Below are 16,383 nucleotides of genomic sequence, written 5' to 3' on the forward strand. Positions count from 1 at the left end.
TGCTGCAGTGAAGAAATGTTGTCCTGTCATGTGACTAAGGCATCCAATCACTGACACATCACTCCTGTGATTAATGGCTGCCTTTAGAGCCTTTCCTTATATAAGGGTACTGTCCCACATAGCAGCTATGGCATTCAGAAGCTACAAGGCTGCGTGCAATCTTGCTGTTTTCTAATGGCCGTGCAAATTTTGGCGTACTGCAAGGCCATTAATAAACAGCAAAACAAGGAGCTACCACTTCTTTCATTAGTAACTTACAAAGCCCTTTGGCTTTTGGCCTCATTATGGTCCACGACTCAGCTGTGTGATGCCTGTGCAGCGGCCGCTATGTTGGACAGTACTTAAGGGTGAGTTCACACAGAGATTTTTTTGGGTGGATTTTGATGCATATTCCACCACGGTCCTGTAGTTTGAATTTGGCGGATCCACTCATGGCTCTCAGTGGGAGCTAATCTGTAAGCATACACTGCAGTTTCTACGCGCGCCCGTTTTTGGCACGGTCTGGAAAACATGAACGGCATCATGGGCACCCACTGTAAACACTGGAAGGTGGATTCTGCACGGTTTTTGGCCTGGAATCAAAGCACTCGGTGTGAATTCAACCTAAAGGACATTGCAGAGACACAGCTGGTAAGCAGCAGATAAACAATCTTTCTTTTTGCTAAATATTTTTTAACGGGAACCAGAGATAAAAGGGATCTGACCTGATTCATAACCCTACTTCAGGATATTCAGCATAGCTGCCATCTGTCCCTGAACATTCGGGAAGCTCCTGGAAAAGGGGGAGACCTCCTGGACCTCTGGAAGAGTTGGCAAATCTACCGCTGCTGGGAAAGTCTCCCAGTATCTCCTGAAGAGTGGCCCTAATTGATAAATGTGTCATCAGCTAAATACACACTGAGGGGGTGGGCCAGCAGCAGGAAAGTGGTGAGGCATTAAGGCAAAGGGGGCGAGACATGGGTGTTGCATCAGTAAAGAGGTGGAGACTATTGTGAAAGGGGCATGGTATTTAAAAAGGGGCTACAGTCTAAAAAAATTCCAGTGGTGCACTGCCACCCCTACTCTGAAAAGTTGCCAAGTATGGGTTTTAGAGACTTTATTATGAGCCGTGCACAAATTAAAAAAAAAAATATACCACACAGCCACTAAACAAACAAAAGTATCATGCACATGGATGTATTACTACTGTTCATTTTTGTAAGAAGACATATGGCTCATGTAGGGCCTAGGGAGGTTTCTTTTTGTCGCTGCAACACCTCTAGCTTCACCACTGACATCAGAAAGCGGGCCATTAAGTTTTAGAAATTAGAATGGAGGGAGAAAAAATGTAGAAATTGACTTTATCAATTCTCAGAACTGCCAGAGATGCCAGTAGTGTGAAGGCATGTATCTGTGAATTACTGCACTGAGTGCGGTGATGAATAAGTGATTTAGTGATTTCTGCCCACTGTTCACACCATTGTTATAGAAGGTGGACGTGGGCTTTGCTTACCGTTGATTTCTCACATAAAGTAACACTGACAACGGAGGCATGTGTAACAGAGAAGTCTGAATCACACCAAAGTGTGTACCAACCCCTTACAGAGGGCAGAGGCAGGCGCGTTGTGAGCAGACCTACCATCTGGGGTGGCAGATACTGTTACGGGTGGTTCTGTGTTGCATGAGAGATGGTTGATATTAAAGCGAAGTTGGTGGAAGGAACAATCAAAGCACAAAAGAAGTCGATGATAATATTATACAGAAAGCAATACATTTCATAAGTACTCACTGGAGATTTGGCTTGTGTCTCTTTAAAACCTGTTTAAAATACAAAAAAATATGACTAGGAATTATAACTTGTAAGATCTTAGAAAACTACAGTATAATAAAGGACAGAAAGTAGATGATGCTGAACCGTTGTACATACTATTGTCTCACCTTGATTTGCTATTTGACCCTCCGGGATGCCAGACACCATCTTTCATTCACTTCTATACTGTGACTAGCCTTGGTGTCGTCCTGATTTTGTACATTACTCCATAAGTAGAGATGTATATGGAGCAGAGGGATCCTCATATCAATAATCAAAAAGGGCCCCCTGTCTGCCGCCGATTCAAGGCACCCTGGAACAGTGTGATTTCTGACCTCAGCATCACTTGCTTTCTGTCCTCAGAAAGAGAGAAGGGTGGCGTGATCTTCCAGCCATTTACCTCTAACTTTTGTAAAGGGTAAGCATTGTATAGGTGCAGTGACCCTGCGGATCACTGATAAAGAGTTAAATGTTGTGATTTATTGCATAAGCATTTCACATAGAAGTGTCCTACTTTTCCTTGTATATTGTAATGGTTGTGTATGGACAACAAATAGTTAAAACTGGCAGTCTAAGTGCAGCTGTTAGGGTGATGGGCTGGTCATGCCCCCTGGTTAGTGAATTTTTGCTGAGCAGGTCTTGAGTTATGCCTTATTCACACGTCAGTGTTTTGGTCAGTGATTTCCATCAGTGATTGTGAGCCAAAACCAGGATTGGAGCCTCCACAGACATAAGGTATAAGGAAAAGATCTGCACATGTTCTGTGTTTAGAGCCGCACCGGGTTTTGGCTCACAATCACTGATGGAAATCACTGACCAAACACTGACGTGTGAATGAGGCATAAGGATATGTTTTTGTGAGCTGCTGAGAACTAGGCTTAGTCCAGGGAATCTTCATCCCTGAGACTGAAAGCTGCCAGAGAAGCAACTGAACTGAAAGGCTACCCCTGAGAGAAAGAGAATAGACATTTTACAAATCGTTGAGAAGTACTTAAAGGCCATGCTGGACATACAGTAAAAAAATCACTTGTTTATGGCAACAGACTTCGCTGCTTGTGCAAAGGGTATATTGCTATGGCATCCACCACACAGTCTGGCCATCCAAACTTAAAGGGGTTCTCCAGGAATTAAGAAAGTTAAAATACTGAAAATAATTAAATATTACATATTATATTCCAATTATAAATATATTCCCAATTATCTTTCATCAGTTATAATGGCTTGTTTTGTCTAGGGAACAATCATAAGGAGAAATAAAGTGGCTGCCGTCCTATCAGTGCACACAAAAACTGTCCTAATCACACAGCAGGACAAGTTACTTCATAACACTGAGCTAAAGAGCTGCCTCATCCTCCTCTCTGCTCTGCTTGTCAGGGATTTTGATCTTGAATACAGTTCAATATGATCTACAGCTGAATCTGTAGGAATGGAGTTCATGAGAAGACATGAAGTACAGAGAGGAGAATGGGGATGTGGGTAAAGAGCAGCAGCTCTTGTGTGCAGTCTCCATTACCACAGTCACACATTGCCACAGTCTGTCCTCTCTGTACTTGTCTCCTCATGAACTCCATTCCTACAGGGATTCCGCTGAAGATCATATTTAACTGTTTTCAAGATCAAAATTCCTGACAAGCAGAGAGGAGGATGAGGCAGCTCTTTACCTCAGTGTTCTGAAGTAACTTGTCCTGTGTGATTAGGACAGGTTTTATGTGTACTAATAGTATGGCGGCCATTTTATTACCCCTGATGATTGCTCCCCAGACAAAATGAGCCATTATAAATAATGAAAGGTATTTGTGAATATATGTATAATAAAATAATATTTAAGCATTTTCATTTTCTTAATTCCTGGTGAACACCTTTAAGATCTGCATCCTGCAGACTAGGAATTGCAGAAAGTGTTAATGAGAACGAACAGACTTTTCTAGGAAAAATAAAGGTAGGGAGAAAAAAGACATAATGAAACCCAGCGGCATGGCCGCAATCTAGCCAAGAACTCAGTGCTGTACATATACAGTGCTAGAACAATTAATCACTGCGGTCACGTAACGTCTGGGCATGAAGTCAATAAAGCATCAGTGGGTTTCTAGAGAGGACCAGGGCGAGGGGAGCAAAGCAATATTTTTTTATTGTAGATCTTCTACAGTTTACATCACTTGTACATAAAAACATATTATACCGCACCAGTAGGAAACGCCTAAAACCATTCATTTCAGTCATCAATTTTGGGATATAGAGCTTTCACTGCTGAGACCCCCACTAATCAGAAGAATGGGAGTTCTCAGCTATACTCTTCGTTGGTGGGGAAGGATACACACACGACTACCACTCCATGCAGACATGAGATCCCTATTCCTGTGATTGGTGAGACGCCCAGCGATCTGACACTTATCACCTGCCCTGTGGATAGGTGATAAGTTATGATTGTTGGAAAACACCAGATACTTTTATGTATTGCAATGATTGCCCTGTCTTACCTGAGGTTGATGGCTCCACAAGGTTTAGATAAAAATGCTGCTTTCGATTTGCACGATCCTTAATAAGAAATTGATCCAAAGCCTGGGTCGCCTAAAGTAGAAAGATGACAGAATAAGAAAGAATTGTCATTTATCTCCTAAATATCAATCGACTGAAAGCTGTCATCTAATCATTACTGCATATGTCTACTGGTTGTCATCCATATCAACGACCATTCAGCCAGCGTTGGACTAGCCCACCAGAGTACCAGAGGATACCAGGCTCTGATACCATAGTGGGCCCCAAAGGTCCAGGAGAAAAAAAATCTATTTGGAGTTTCCTTTGGAACCAATCACTTGCTATTTCTTTTAATCAAAACCTATTAGGCCTCTTTCACACAGGCATCCTGAATTTGCTCCGGATGCATCGCGTGTGCATTGCGGGGAAACCCGCGCGAGTGCGCACGCAATTTCAGTCAGTTTTGATTGCGATTGCGTTGTTCAGTTTTTATAGTGCGGGTGCAATGCGTTTTGCACGCGCGTAAGAAAAAACTGAATGTGGTACCCAGACCCGAACCCGGACTTCTTCACTGAAGTTCTGGTTTGGGTTAGGTGTTCTGTAGATTTTATTATTTTCCCTTATAACATGGTTATAAGGGAAAATAATATCATGTCGATTGAGGGGTTAAAAAATAAAAAAAATAAACTCACCTCATCCACTTGTTCGCGCAGCCGGCATCGTCTTCTTTCCTATTTCAGGACCTGCAAAAGGACCTTTGATGACGTAATCGCGCTCACCACATGGTAAGAGGTGACTAAAATGGACGGGGTGGGGGGGGGGGGGCCCGAGTCGGGAAGACAGCCCCGGGCCTATCATGCACTTAATCCGCCCCTGGCACTGTGAGCTCAGGGTATAGAAAAATGCTGCAAAACCACAGGAAAACTGCAGGGGCAGTCTGAACAGTCACAAAGGCTTGAATGTTGGTTTAGAAAGCCAGACAGCATTTCCCCAGGTAGTCAGGGCCGGTTTTAGACAAAATGTGGCCCTGGGCAAAAGTGGGGCCCAAATCTTGCAATAATGTACTAACAACACAGTTATATTCTGTCGATTCCGGCGCTCCCTCACAGATTTACACCCCATAAAGCTCCTCACACAGATCGGCACCCTCATGGCCCCAGAATACACCAGATGCCCCCCTCCCCTCACAGCAATGAGTTCTCCTCACTCACGGAATCTAACGCCTCATGCACACGAACGTATTTTCATTCTGTGTCCGTTTCAGGGTTTTTTTGCGGACCGTATACTCCGTGTGCATTCTGTTTCCGTATGTTCGTATTTCCGTTCCGCAAAAAAATAGAACATGTCCTATTATTGTCCGCATTACGGACAAGGATAGGACTGTGCTATTAGGCGCCAGCTGTTCTGATCCGTAAAATACGTAATGCACACGGATGTCATCCGTATTTTCTGGGCATCCTTTGTCTGTGGACCGCAAAATACATACGGTCGTGTGCAATGAGGCCTGAGAGTGTTAAAAACCAGAAGCGCGGGCTTCCACTTTAGGCGCACTTTCTCCCAGCGGAGACTGAGGAAAGCACCCTGTCCTAAAAATGAACCGCAGCCTGTACTAGGCTTTCGGGCTCATCTTTATTATATCCCAGTTCAGGCAACAAGATGGCAGCACTAAAATGCGATATAGTGATTTCTATACAGACTAAGGCCTCATGCACACGACCGTTGTTCTGGTCTACATCCGAGTCGCAGTTTTTGCGGCTCGGGTGCGAACCCATTCACTTCAATGGGGCTGCAAAAGATGCGGACAGCACTCCGTGTGCTGTCTACATCCGTTGCTCCGTTCCGTAGCCCCGCAAAAAAATTATAACATGTCCTAGTCTTGTCCGTTTTGCGGACAAGAATAGGCATTTCTACAATGGGCCGCCTGTTCCGTTCCGCAAATTGCGGAAGGCACACGGGCGGCTTCCGTGTTTTGCGGATCTGAAATTTGCAGACCGCAAAAAAACGGAACAGTCTTGTTCATGAGGCCTTAGGGTCCATTCACACGTCCGCAATTCTGTTACGCATTTTGCGGAACGGAATTGCGGACCTATTCATTTCTATGGGGCCGCACGATGTGCTGCCCGGATCCTGAAATGCGGACCCGCACTTCCGAGTCCGCAATTCCGTTCCCGAAAAAAATAGAACATGTCCTATTCTTGTCCGCAATTGCCGACAAGATTAAGCATATTCTATTATAGTGCCGGCGATGTGCGGTCCGTAAAATGCAGAACGCACATTGCCGGTGTCTGTGTTTTGCGGATCCGTGGATCCGCAAAACACATACGGATGTGTGAATGGACCCTAATGGAGCAATTTACATTATTCTGTATAAGTAACAATCTGATGATTGCAAGTTGTGGTCCTTGGGGACCTAACAAAAATTAATTAAAAAAAGTTTAAAAAAATAAAAAGGTTTAAAATTATAAAGCAAAAAAAAATGTCAAAGTTAAGTCATCCCACTTTCCCCAAAATAAGAATAAACAAAAAAAGAAAATAACATTATGGGCATCGGTGCATGCGAAAACGCCTGTAATATTAAAATATAACAGAAGTTAGCCCAAATGGTGACTGGCGTAACAGAAAAAAATTAAAAAGGATTCGCCGTTGTTTCATCACTTTATCTCCCAAGAAAATTTTATAAAAAGTGATCATCAAACACACCCTAAAATGGTCCTGCATCGTCCCGCAAAAAATAAGTCCTCACACATCTCCGTAGACATAACTATAAAAAAGTTATGAGGGTCAAAATATTGCTATGATAAGAAAAAATAATTTTTTACAAAGTGAGTCCTGATAAGGCTTACTGAGGCTGGGCTTGCTGCAGTGAGTGGGCCTATAGAGGTCCTGAGTGGGGGTGCTGCTAGGGTTGCCACCTTTCCCAACAAAAAATACTGGTTAAAGTTAAAAAGATTGGCGTGGATTAATACGGGTGCTATTTGATATTTTATGTTTTGCTCCATTTTCTTTTTTAAATAAAACCAAACTTTTCACTGTTGGGGACACCTTGAGAATTTAATTTTTATTTAGCCTCTATTTTTGAAATGCTTCTGTGGGGATTTAAACTCACAACCTTCTACATTAAAGACAAGAACCTTAACCACTGAGCTATAGAGCTCCATGTTAAATTACTATAACTATATTATCACTAAAAAGCCTTATAGTAGTTTCCCACGCATTATGCATCCATATATATCAGAAGTATCATTTTATATATATTTTTTTAGTAATTACATATTTATTTTGTGCCATACATTTTTTTACAATTACTAAAACATATAGGGCCAGATTTATCACGACTCTGACAGCTCACTCCACTTTCACATATGGCTAAAGTCAGTTTTAGCCAAGTCAGATTTATTATCGCCCCTTTAAGACTGTAATAAATGTGGTTTGACGGTAGCAGTTTATCCGTCAGTAAGCAGCTTTACAAAAGTCGCACATCTTTATGAAAAAGTCGCACCTTTTATGAAAAAGTCGCATGTTCTCTTAAAAAGTCTCAAAAGATAAGCATGGTCCTCACTGGAGTGAAATTGCGACTTTTTTGCGACTTTTTAAATAGTCCCAAAAGTAAATCTGTCTAGAGATTCATTTACATAAGAAAAAACGCCCACTTTCAGAAAACTGGCGAGCATAGTGCAGAGCAGAAAAAAGTCGCAAATTTTTGCGCAGTTTAAGCGATTGCGCAAAAATTTGCGACTTTTTCACTCCATTATTCTGACTTGAGCTAATGATAAATCTGGCCCATAAACTGTAAAATAAAATACTTCTGTTGTATATGAATACCTAATGCAAGAGAAACTTCTATAAAGTTTTTCAGCAATAGTTTAGCATTGAGCGCTATAGCTCAGTGGTTAAGGTTCTTGCCTTTAATATAAACATAGAATGTGTCGGCAGAAGGCTATTCCATGCATCCACTACTCTCTCAGTAAAGTGATACTTCCTGATATTACTTTTAAACCTTCGCCCCTCTAATTTAAAACGATGTCCTCTTGTAGCAGTTTTTCTTCTTTTAAATATTCTCTCCTCTTTTACCTTATTGATTCCCTTTATGTATTTCTATCATATCCCCTCTGTCTCGTCTTTCTTCCAAGCTATACATGTTAAGGTCCTTTAATCTTTCCTGGTAAGTTTTATCCTGCAATCCATGTACTAGTTTAGTAGTTCTTGTCTGTACTCTCTCCAAAGTATCAATACCCTTCTGGAGATAGGTCTCCAGTACTGAGCACAATACTCCAAATGAGGTCTCACTAGTGCTCTGTAGAGCGGCAGGAGCACCTCCCTCTTTCTACTGGTAATGCCTCTCCCTATACACCCAAGCATTCTGCTAGCATTTCCTGCTGCTCTATGACATTGTCTGCCTACCTTTAAGTCTTCTGAAATAATGACCCTTAAATCCCTTTCCTCAGAACTGAGGTTAGGACTGTATCACTGATTTTATATTCTGCTCTTGGGTTTTTACGCACCAAGGTGCATTATCTTGCACTTATCAACATAAAATTTTAGTTGCCAGATTTTTGACCATTCCTCTAGTTTTCCTAAATCCTTTTCCATTTGGTGTATTCCTCCAGGAACATCAACCCTGTTACAAATCTTTGTGTCATCAGCAAAAAGATACACCTTACCATCGAGGCCTTCTGCAATTTCACTGATAAAGATATTAAACAATATGGGTCCCATAACAGATCCCTGAGGTACCACACTGGTAACAAGACCATGGTCGGAATATACTCCATTGACTACAACCCTCTGTTGCCTGTCCCTCAGCCACTGCCTAATCCATTCAACAATATGGGAGTCCAAGCCCAAAGACTGCACTTTATTGATAAGCCTTCTATGTGGGACAGTATCAAAAGCCTTACTAAAGTCTAGATAAGCGATGTCTACTGCACCTCCTCCATCTATTATTTTAGTCACCCAATCAAAAAAATCAATAAGATTAGTTTGCCATGATCTCCCTGAAGTAAACCCATGCTGTTTTTCATCTTTCAATCCATGGTATTTTAGATGTTCCACAATCCTCTCCTTAATGTATGGTTTCCATTAATTTCCCCACTATTGATGTCAGGCTTACTGGCCTATAGTTGCCCGATTCCTCCCTACTACCTTTCTTGTGAATGGGCACAACATTTGCTAATTTCCAATCTTCTGGGACGACTCCTGTTACCAGTGATTGGTTAAATAAATCTGTTAATGATTTTGCTAGTTCACCGCTGAGCTCTTTTAATAGCTTTGGGTGTATCCCATCAGACCCCTGTGACTTATTTGTATTCATTTTAGACAGTTGACTTAGAACCTCTTCCTCTGTAAAGACACATGCATCAAAAGATTCATTAGTCTTCTTTCCTAACTGAGGTCCTTCTCCTTTATTTGCCTTTGCAAAAACTGAATAGAAGTATTCATTGAGGCAGTCAGCTACCGTAGTTTTTATCTTCTTCCATATACCTCCCTTCTTTTGTTTATAATTTAGTAATTCCTTGTTTTAGTTTCCTTTTTCTATTTATGTATCTGAAAAATGTCTTATCGTCCTTTTTTCACTGACTGAGCTCATTTCTCTTCTGCCTGTGCTTTAGAAGCTCTTATAACTTGTTTGGCCTCTCTCTGCCTAATCTTATAAATTTGCCTGTCATCCTTTTTTTTTTATAATTACTAAATGCTATCTTTTTGTTTTTAATGATTTTGGCCACTTCAGTACCACAGTGGTCTCTTCCTTTTTTTGCTTTTACTGACAAGCATAATGCAATTATCTGGTGCCTTCAATAGTGCCACTTTTATATATATTTCTCCTGGACTCCATTGAAACTTTTCCAATCTGATAGGGACTAATATAGATGGTTGTGAGGCTAAATTAGACGTAAATACACAGGGTGTCCCCAAGCATACCGACAATGCTTAGGGATATCCCCTTCATGTTTATAGCACTGACTCAACATATGGGCATCTATAGATTCAGAGCAGGGACTCCTGGGAAGTTCCCCACTCTGTAGTCCAGACTGTTCAGCAATCTGAAGCAGGGAGTCCCCACAGCTATCTGAAGCAGGGGGCCCCCTTAGAGGATCGGGGCCCTGGGAAATTGCCCAGTTTGCCGCCCTGCTGGTTGTGTAGATGGAGGTAGACAGAGGATAGAACCAGACTGGAAGTGCAGGAGCACACAGGCAGGATGGGTACAGGACTGGAGCATGGACAGGAACAAGAATGCAGGATAAATGCAGTAGGATCACATTGCACCCTTTGCCTGGAGAGGATGGCTTAAGTACCCAGGGACCAGCAGGTTTTGGCAAAGGAAAGATTTGGAAGTGTAAACAATGGCCTTTTAAAAGGCCGGCTGTAGCACTAGTCATGAGCATGGTGGCAGGAGCCTGCCGAGGGCACCAGCAACCAGGAGACCGGATGGCATAGTGAGTGGCGCAGAGTATTTAAGGCCTCTTGCACACGAACGTGTGCGCCCCATGGCCGTGCTGCGGGCCACAATGCACTAACACCCACCGCGGGGCAGCCACAGCGGATCGCGAATCTATTGACTTTAATGGGTCTGCGGTCCGGCCATTCCACAAAAAGATAGGACATCTTTTTGCGGAACGGAAGTACGGGACGAAACCCCATGGAAGCACTCTGTGGTGCTTCTGTAGGGTTCCGTTCCGTGCTTCCGTTCCGCACCATTCTCGGACCCATTGAAGTGAATGGGTCCGCATCCGTGATGCGGAATGCACCGCAAATGCGGTCCGCAGAACGGCCATGGAGCGCACATGTTCGTGTGCAATAAGCCTAAGAAAGATGTTCCAGAATTGGCTTTTATGGGAAACATGGAAAGTGAAAAATAATGATTCTACCTGAAAGTCCTTTTCTACATTATCTGGCAGCGCCTCCAATATCGTTTTTCCTTTCCTTTGGAGCTTATCCACAGAACTATTCTGTCAGAGCATTTCTGGACCGCAGCTGACATTTTTGCCTCATCCTGTACACTGTCACTAAAGTTGTAGTCATGTTTGCACAACTCCAACAGGTGAGCGCCTATTTGGCACAGGTCAAGCAATGCGCCTTTTGAACTATGTAAATCTGTGCCCTTAAAGAGGAGCTGTCGCCTCTCCTGACATGTCTGGTTTAGTAACCACTTGCATTCCCCAAGTAATAACAATTCTGGATTCATTTGACTATATATTGTAACATTCCTTTATTATTCCTTCTAGTGGTTATGAATTACTTGCAGTTTGTAATGAAGGTCCAGATAGGTGTTACCAGTTGGGCATGTGTCCCTAAAGCCCCATTCACACGTCCGTTGTTTCTTTCCTGATCTGTTCCGTTTTTTGCGGAACAGATCTGGACCAGATCTGGACCCATTCATTTTCAATGGGTCCTGAAAAAAAATCAGACATTGTGCTGTCCGATTTTTTTCAGGACCCATTGAAAATGAATGGGTCCAGATCTGGTCCAGATCTGTTCCGCAAAAAACGGAACAGATCAGGAAAGAAACAACGGACGTGGGAATGGACCTTTAGTATCAATGCTGCCAGTGTAGAATGTACAGGGACACACCCTCAACAGGTAACTCCCATCTGCACCTTCACTGCAGACAGCTAGCTATTAATTTATAAACTTTTAGCAGGAATAATATAGGAATGGCACCTCACAGTCATAATAATAGATGTTTCAGGATTGTAACTACATGGGCAATGCAACTAGCTATCTAAACACACATGTCAGGAGTGGGGGCAGTTCTTCTTTAAGGGAGGAATGAGGTCACAGAAATCAATTAGGAATCACATACAAACACATAAAGCATATCTGTAAAAAAGAAGGCGGCAGGTAGCATACTGATTAAGGAGGGTAATAAGCAGAGAACAGGATGTAATTTCCCTCCTGACCTCATATAAACTGGAAGTGTGGGTAGAAAATGTCCATACACAAACAACATAATGCAGACATTAATGTAAAGATATGCATTTAAGCAACTAGAGGCACGCAACTTACAAAGAAAATGAGTGAAAATTAGATCAGATCATGATGGTGGAGGATATGGGATAACTGCAGTAGGAAAGTAATCTAACAATGTACAGTTAGCAGTTACACACAGGAGACGCCAGTGATGCCATTGTAAGTACTTTTTATGTTTGTTTTTTTTACAATACTTCAAACTATAAGTAAAGGGATATATAAAGGTCACTGCTTCCTACAATAAAAAATCCTAAATACATATAGGTCCTATAATTATCCCATGCAGATATCTGCTTTTCATTATTATTATGAAAGCCAATATGACTGCACTGGAGCCGTCACCCAGCTTTTCTACACTCCTGCCTACCTAAACAACACCACCATACAGTACCAAATAACAGTGCCACGCCATGCTCATAATACTGCTGCACATCAGTTCCATAATACTACTGTGCTAATACCACTACAGGGTTATGCACTAGGGCTAAGGCTACACAGCGACATTCATTGTGCGACTATACATGTTGAATTTCTGTGCGACTGTCACGTCGCAGCATGTCGCAGTGTGACACCATAGACTGTCATTACAATAAATGTCGCGCAACGTTGGTGTGACATGAATGTCGTGTGACACATGATGCGAGGTAGTTGCACCCTTTTTTTCACATTTAGCTGTGAAGCCCTAGCCTAACAGCGCGCACAGAACACTGCCATACAGTGTGCCCATAATAATGTCTTACAGTCCCCAAGTAATACCACCATACAGTGCATAAATAACTAATAAAGTATCCAGTGTCCATATATCTCTGCTACATAATAGTACTATGGTGATTTCACTATACAGAGCAAAACAGTAGTGAACAATGCCCACAAAACACTGTCATGTGGCACCTGCATAATAGTGCCATACAGTGGCCAACAACACTGCCATTTGGTACATAAATAATACCACTATATTGTGCCAAAATAAAGTTATAGCTAGCTCTATGATTTTATTTTGACAAACCCTTGTCCAAAAAGGGTGTATTTGCTGCAGATTTCAGCCTTGGAATTGAGGGCAGAAAGTGTACATGATATTACAGTAGCAGTAAAGTAAATGCCACATAAAAAAAATCTGTGCGGAATCCACATTTAGGCTACATGCACACGACCGTATGTGTTTTGCAGTCCGCAATTTGCGGATCCGCAAAAAAAAGGATGACGTTCCGTATGGCATCCGTTTTTTTTGCGAATCCATTGTAATAATGCCTATATGCCTTGTCCGCAAACTAGAAAAAAAATAGGACATGCACTATTTTTTTTTTGCGGGGCAACGGAACGGACATACTAATGAGGACAGCACACGGTGTGCTGTCCGTGTTTTTTTGCGGCGGACCCATTGAAATCAATGGGTCTGCATCCTATCCGCAAAAAAAACGGAACGGACACGGAAACAAAATACATTTGTGTGTATGAGGCCTTAAACTGACATGAGTGCAGATTTTAAATCCGTGGAATATCAATTTAGCTGCTGCAAAATTTGCATCAATATCTGCATGTAACTGTGGATTTTGCTGCAGATTCACTGCAGATTTTCTGCAGTAAAATACGTTCCATGTGGATGTACCCTTAAAGGTGTTGTTCCAATATGAAATTATGTTTTAATACTATTCAGTATTACTTTTGTAATTTACTTTCTGCTACAAAAATGTTTCCATTTGGGAGCTATTCCCTTTACTTCATTATAATGGCACCCCTTGGTGTTCAATCTGTACAGTAAGGATACATTCACACGAACGTATTTTGTTTCCACGTCCGTTTAGTTTTTTTTGCAGATAGGATGCGAACCCATTCATTTCATTGGGTCAGCAAAAAATGCGGACAGCACACCGTGTGCTGTCTGCATCAGTATGTCTGTTCCGTAGCCCCGCCAAAAAAATAGAACATGTCCTATTCTTGTCTGTTTTAGGCATTGTTACAATGGATCCGCCCCAAAAAAACAGATGGCATATGGATGCCATCCGTTTTTTTTTTTTTTGTGGATCTGTAATTTGCGGACCTGAAAACACATACGGTCGTGTGCATGTAGCCTAAAGTGTACGTCCTGCTACTGAGCTGAATGAGTGGTCACACATGCTCAGTTAAGTGAGAATGACATGCACCCTAAGGATAACTTCTTTTAGCAAGTTAAATGTAGGGAAATGGTGGTGCAGACCCTTCAGTGGTAGGAACTAATGATAACCTTGCGGTGCGTTCGCGATTGGCCGAACATGCGAAAATATGGCGATGTCCGCTCGCGCCATATTCTTTTGCATTGCGCCGAACTTTGACCCATGACACATCTATCAGGTGGGACAGGACAGTCAATTGAGACGTTTTAGCACATGGACACCCCCCCCAACCCTATAACAGAACCCGATCTGGCAGCCATTTTACATTATGTGTTTTGCCAGTGTAGGGAGAGGTTGCATTTTGGAGCACGGACAGGCTCTTAGGAACTCAGGGACACCAAACGCTAGCTAATAGGGCCACAAAAGTTCTTTAAGGACTGGTAACGTTGTGCTATCGATAGGTGTGATACACATAGGGGTGTGATATACTTATAATATACTTTTTTAACATAGAAAGTATATTATAGTGCATTTGTATGCTTCCAGAAAATACTGACTTAGGGCTGCGATCTATCAGTTTCCACAAAATAGTGATTGAGATTTTCCATATACCTGCGTCCACAAAATACAGATTCCGGGTTTTGATATACCAGCTTCAACTAACAACTGATTGAGGCCTGCCATATATCAGCTTCCACAAAATAGTGATAGAGGTTTTCCATATACCTTCGTCCACAAAATTACTGCTTGAGGGTGATATACCAGCTTTAACTAACAACTGATTGAGGCCTTCCTTATATCAGCTTCCACAAATACTGCTCTTCTCTAGGGACTTTGACACAGGGTCATTTTGAAAATGAAAGTCAGAGGAAGAGGCAGGCCGTTCCACAGCGGTGGAAGGGGTCGGGCAGGTGCACCAGGCGTGAGCCTAAGTGGAAAGTTGGAGAAGGTGCGTACGATTATGTCAAAGGACACACCAGAGTTGGTTGAGTGGCTCACTCAGCCTTCCGCTTCTGCACCCTCCAAATCCTCTGTATCTGCACCCTCCTCACTCTCTGCTGTGTACACCCCCAAATACACCACCACCACCATAGCCCCTCCACTTGAGTCAGAGGAATTATTTTCCCATCCATTCCCAGACCTTATCAATGCGCAGCCATTCTTGGCATCAGATGTGGAAGAGGAGGTAACAACGGCCACCACCCAGCGGTCTGACAACAGTACCTAGATCAGCCTAAGGAGGGTGGTCCCCGCTGTTGCTGCCTACTCCAAGATCTCAAATGTCAGTGGTGGTGAAGTTTACGATGATGACGTGTCGATGGACGTCACGTGGGTACCCACAAGAGAGGAAGAGGAGGGGAGTTCAAAGGGAGAGACGGAGCAGCAGATAGGGAGGAGAAGGAGGAGAAGCAGGCAGAACTTGCAGTGCACAGGAGGCAAAAAGCAGACTGCAAATATATCTGGAGCGAGCCATCCACCATGCACGGTCACATCTTGTGCTCCCAGGACGCCGGCACATGGCTCTGCAGTGTGGGCTTTTTTTAACGTGAAGTGTTGCCGTCTGCAGCCTGTGCTGTCAATGCATAAGTCGTGGTAAGCCCAACACTCACCTAGGGACGACCGCCTTAAGAAGGCACCTGGCCTCCCATCACCGAGCCCAGTGCGAGCAACGCCGTCAGAACCCACAAAGCCACATTCCCCGCGCTCCACGTCCTGCCTCTTTTCCTTCTCCTCTCTCCTCCTATTTGTCCTCCACTCCACCTTCCACCGTGCCGTCGTCGCGTTCATCTTCCACAAGGCAGGCTTCCGTGGCCCAAATGTTCGAGCGTAAAAAAATGATGACGCTGGATAATCCACTTGCCCAACAGCTGACCGCTGGCTTGTCGAAACTGCTAGCCCGCCAACTACTGCCAGATAAATTGGTGGACTCGGAGGCCTTTAGAAAATTTCTGGCCATTGGCACATTGCAATGGAAGGTCCCCAGAAGGAAATATTTCTCCCAGAAGGGCATCCCTGAACTATATGGCCACGTTTAGCGGCAAGCTAATATATCTCTGGCAC

The 16,383-nt window shown here is 43.0% G+C and overlaps 1 protein-coding gene across 1 annotated transcript in view; it reads right to left on the minus strand.

The window, feature by feature from the left end:
- The window catches only part of LOC122939089 (transient receptor potential channel pyrexia-like), a 230,472-nt gene that overhangs the window by 121,435 nt on the left and 92,654 nt on the right, over positions 1-16,383 (minus strand). The window contains 2 exon segments of the mRNA XM_044295062.1: positions 1,769-1,797; positions 4,267-4,357. Of these exon segments, the coding sequence (XP_044150997.1) occupies positions 1,769-1,797; positions 4,267-4,357 (120 nt within the window).

This window comes from Bufo gargarizans, chromosome 5, assembly GCF_014858855.1.
Source record: "Bufo gargarizans isolate SCDJY-AF-19 chromosome 5, ASM1485885v1, whole genome shotgun sequence".
Lineage (NCBI taxonomy): Eukaryota > Metazoa > Chordata > Amphibia > Anura > Bufonidae > Bufo > Bufo gargarizans.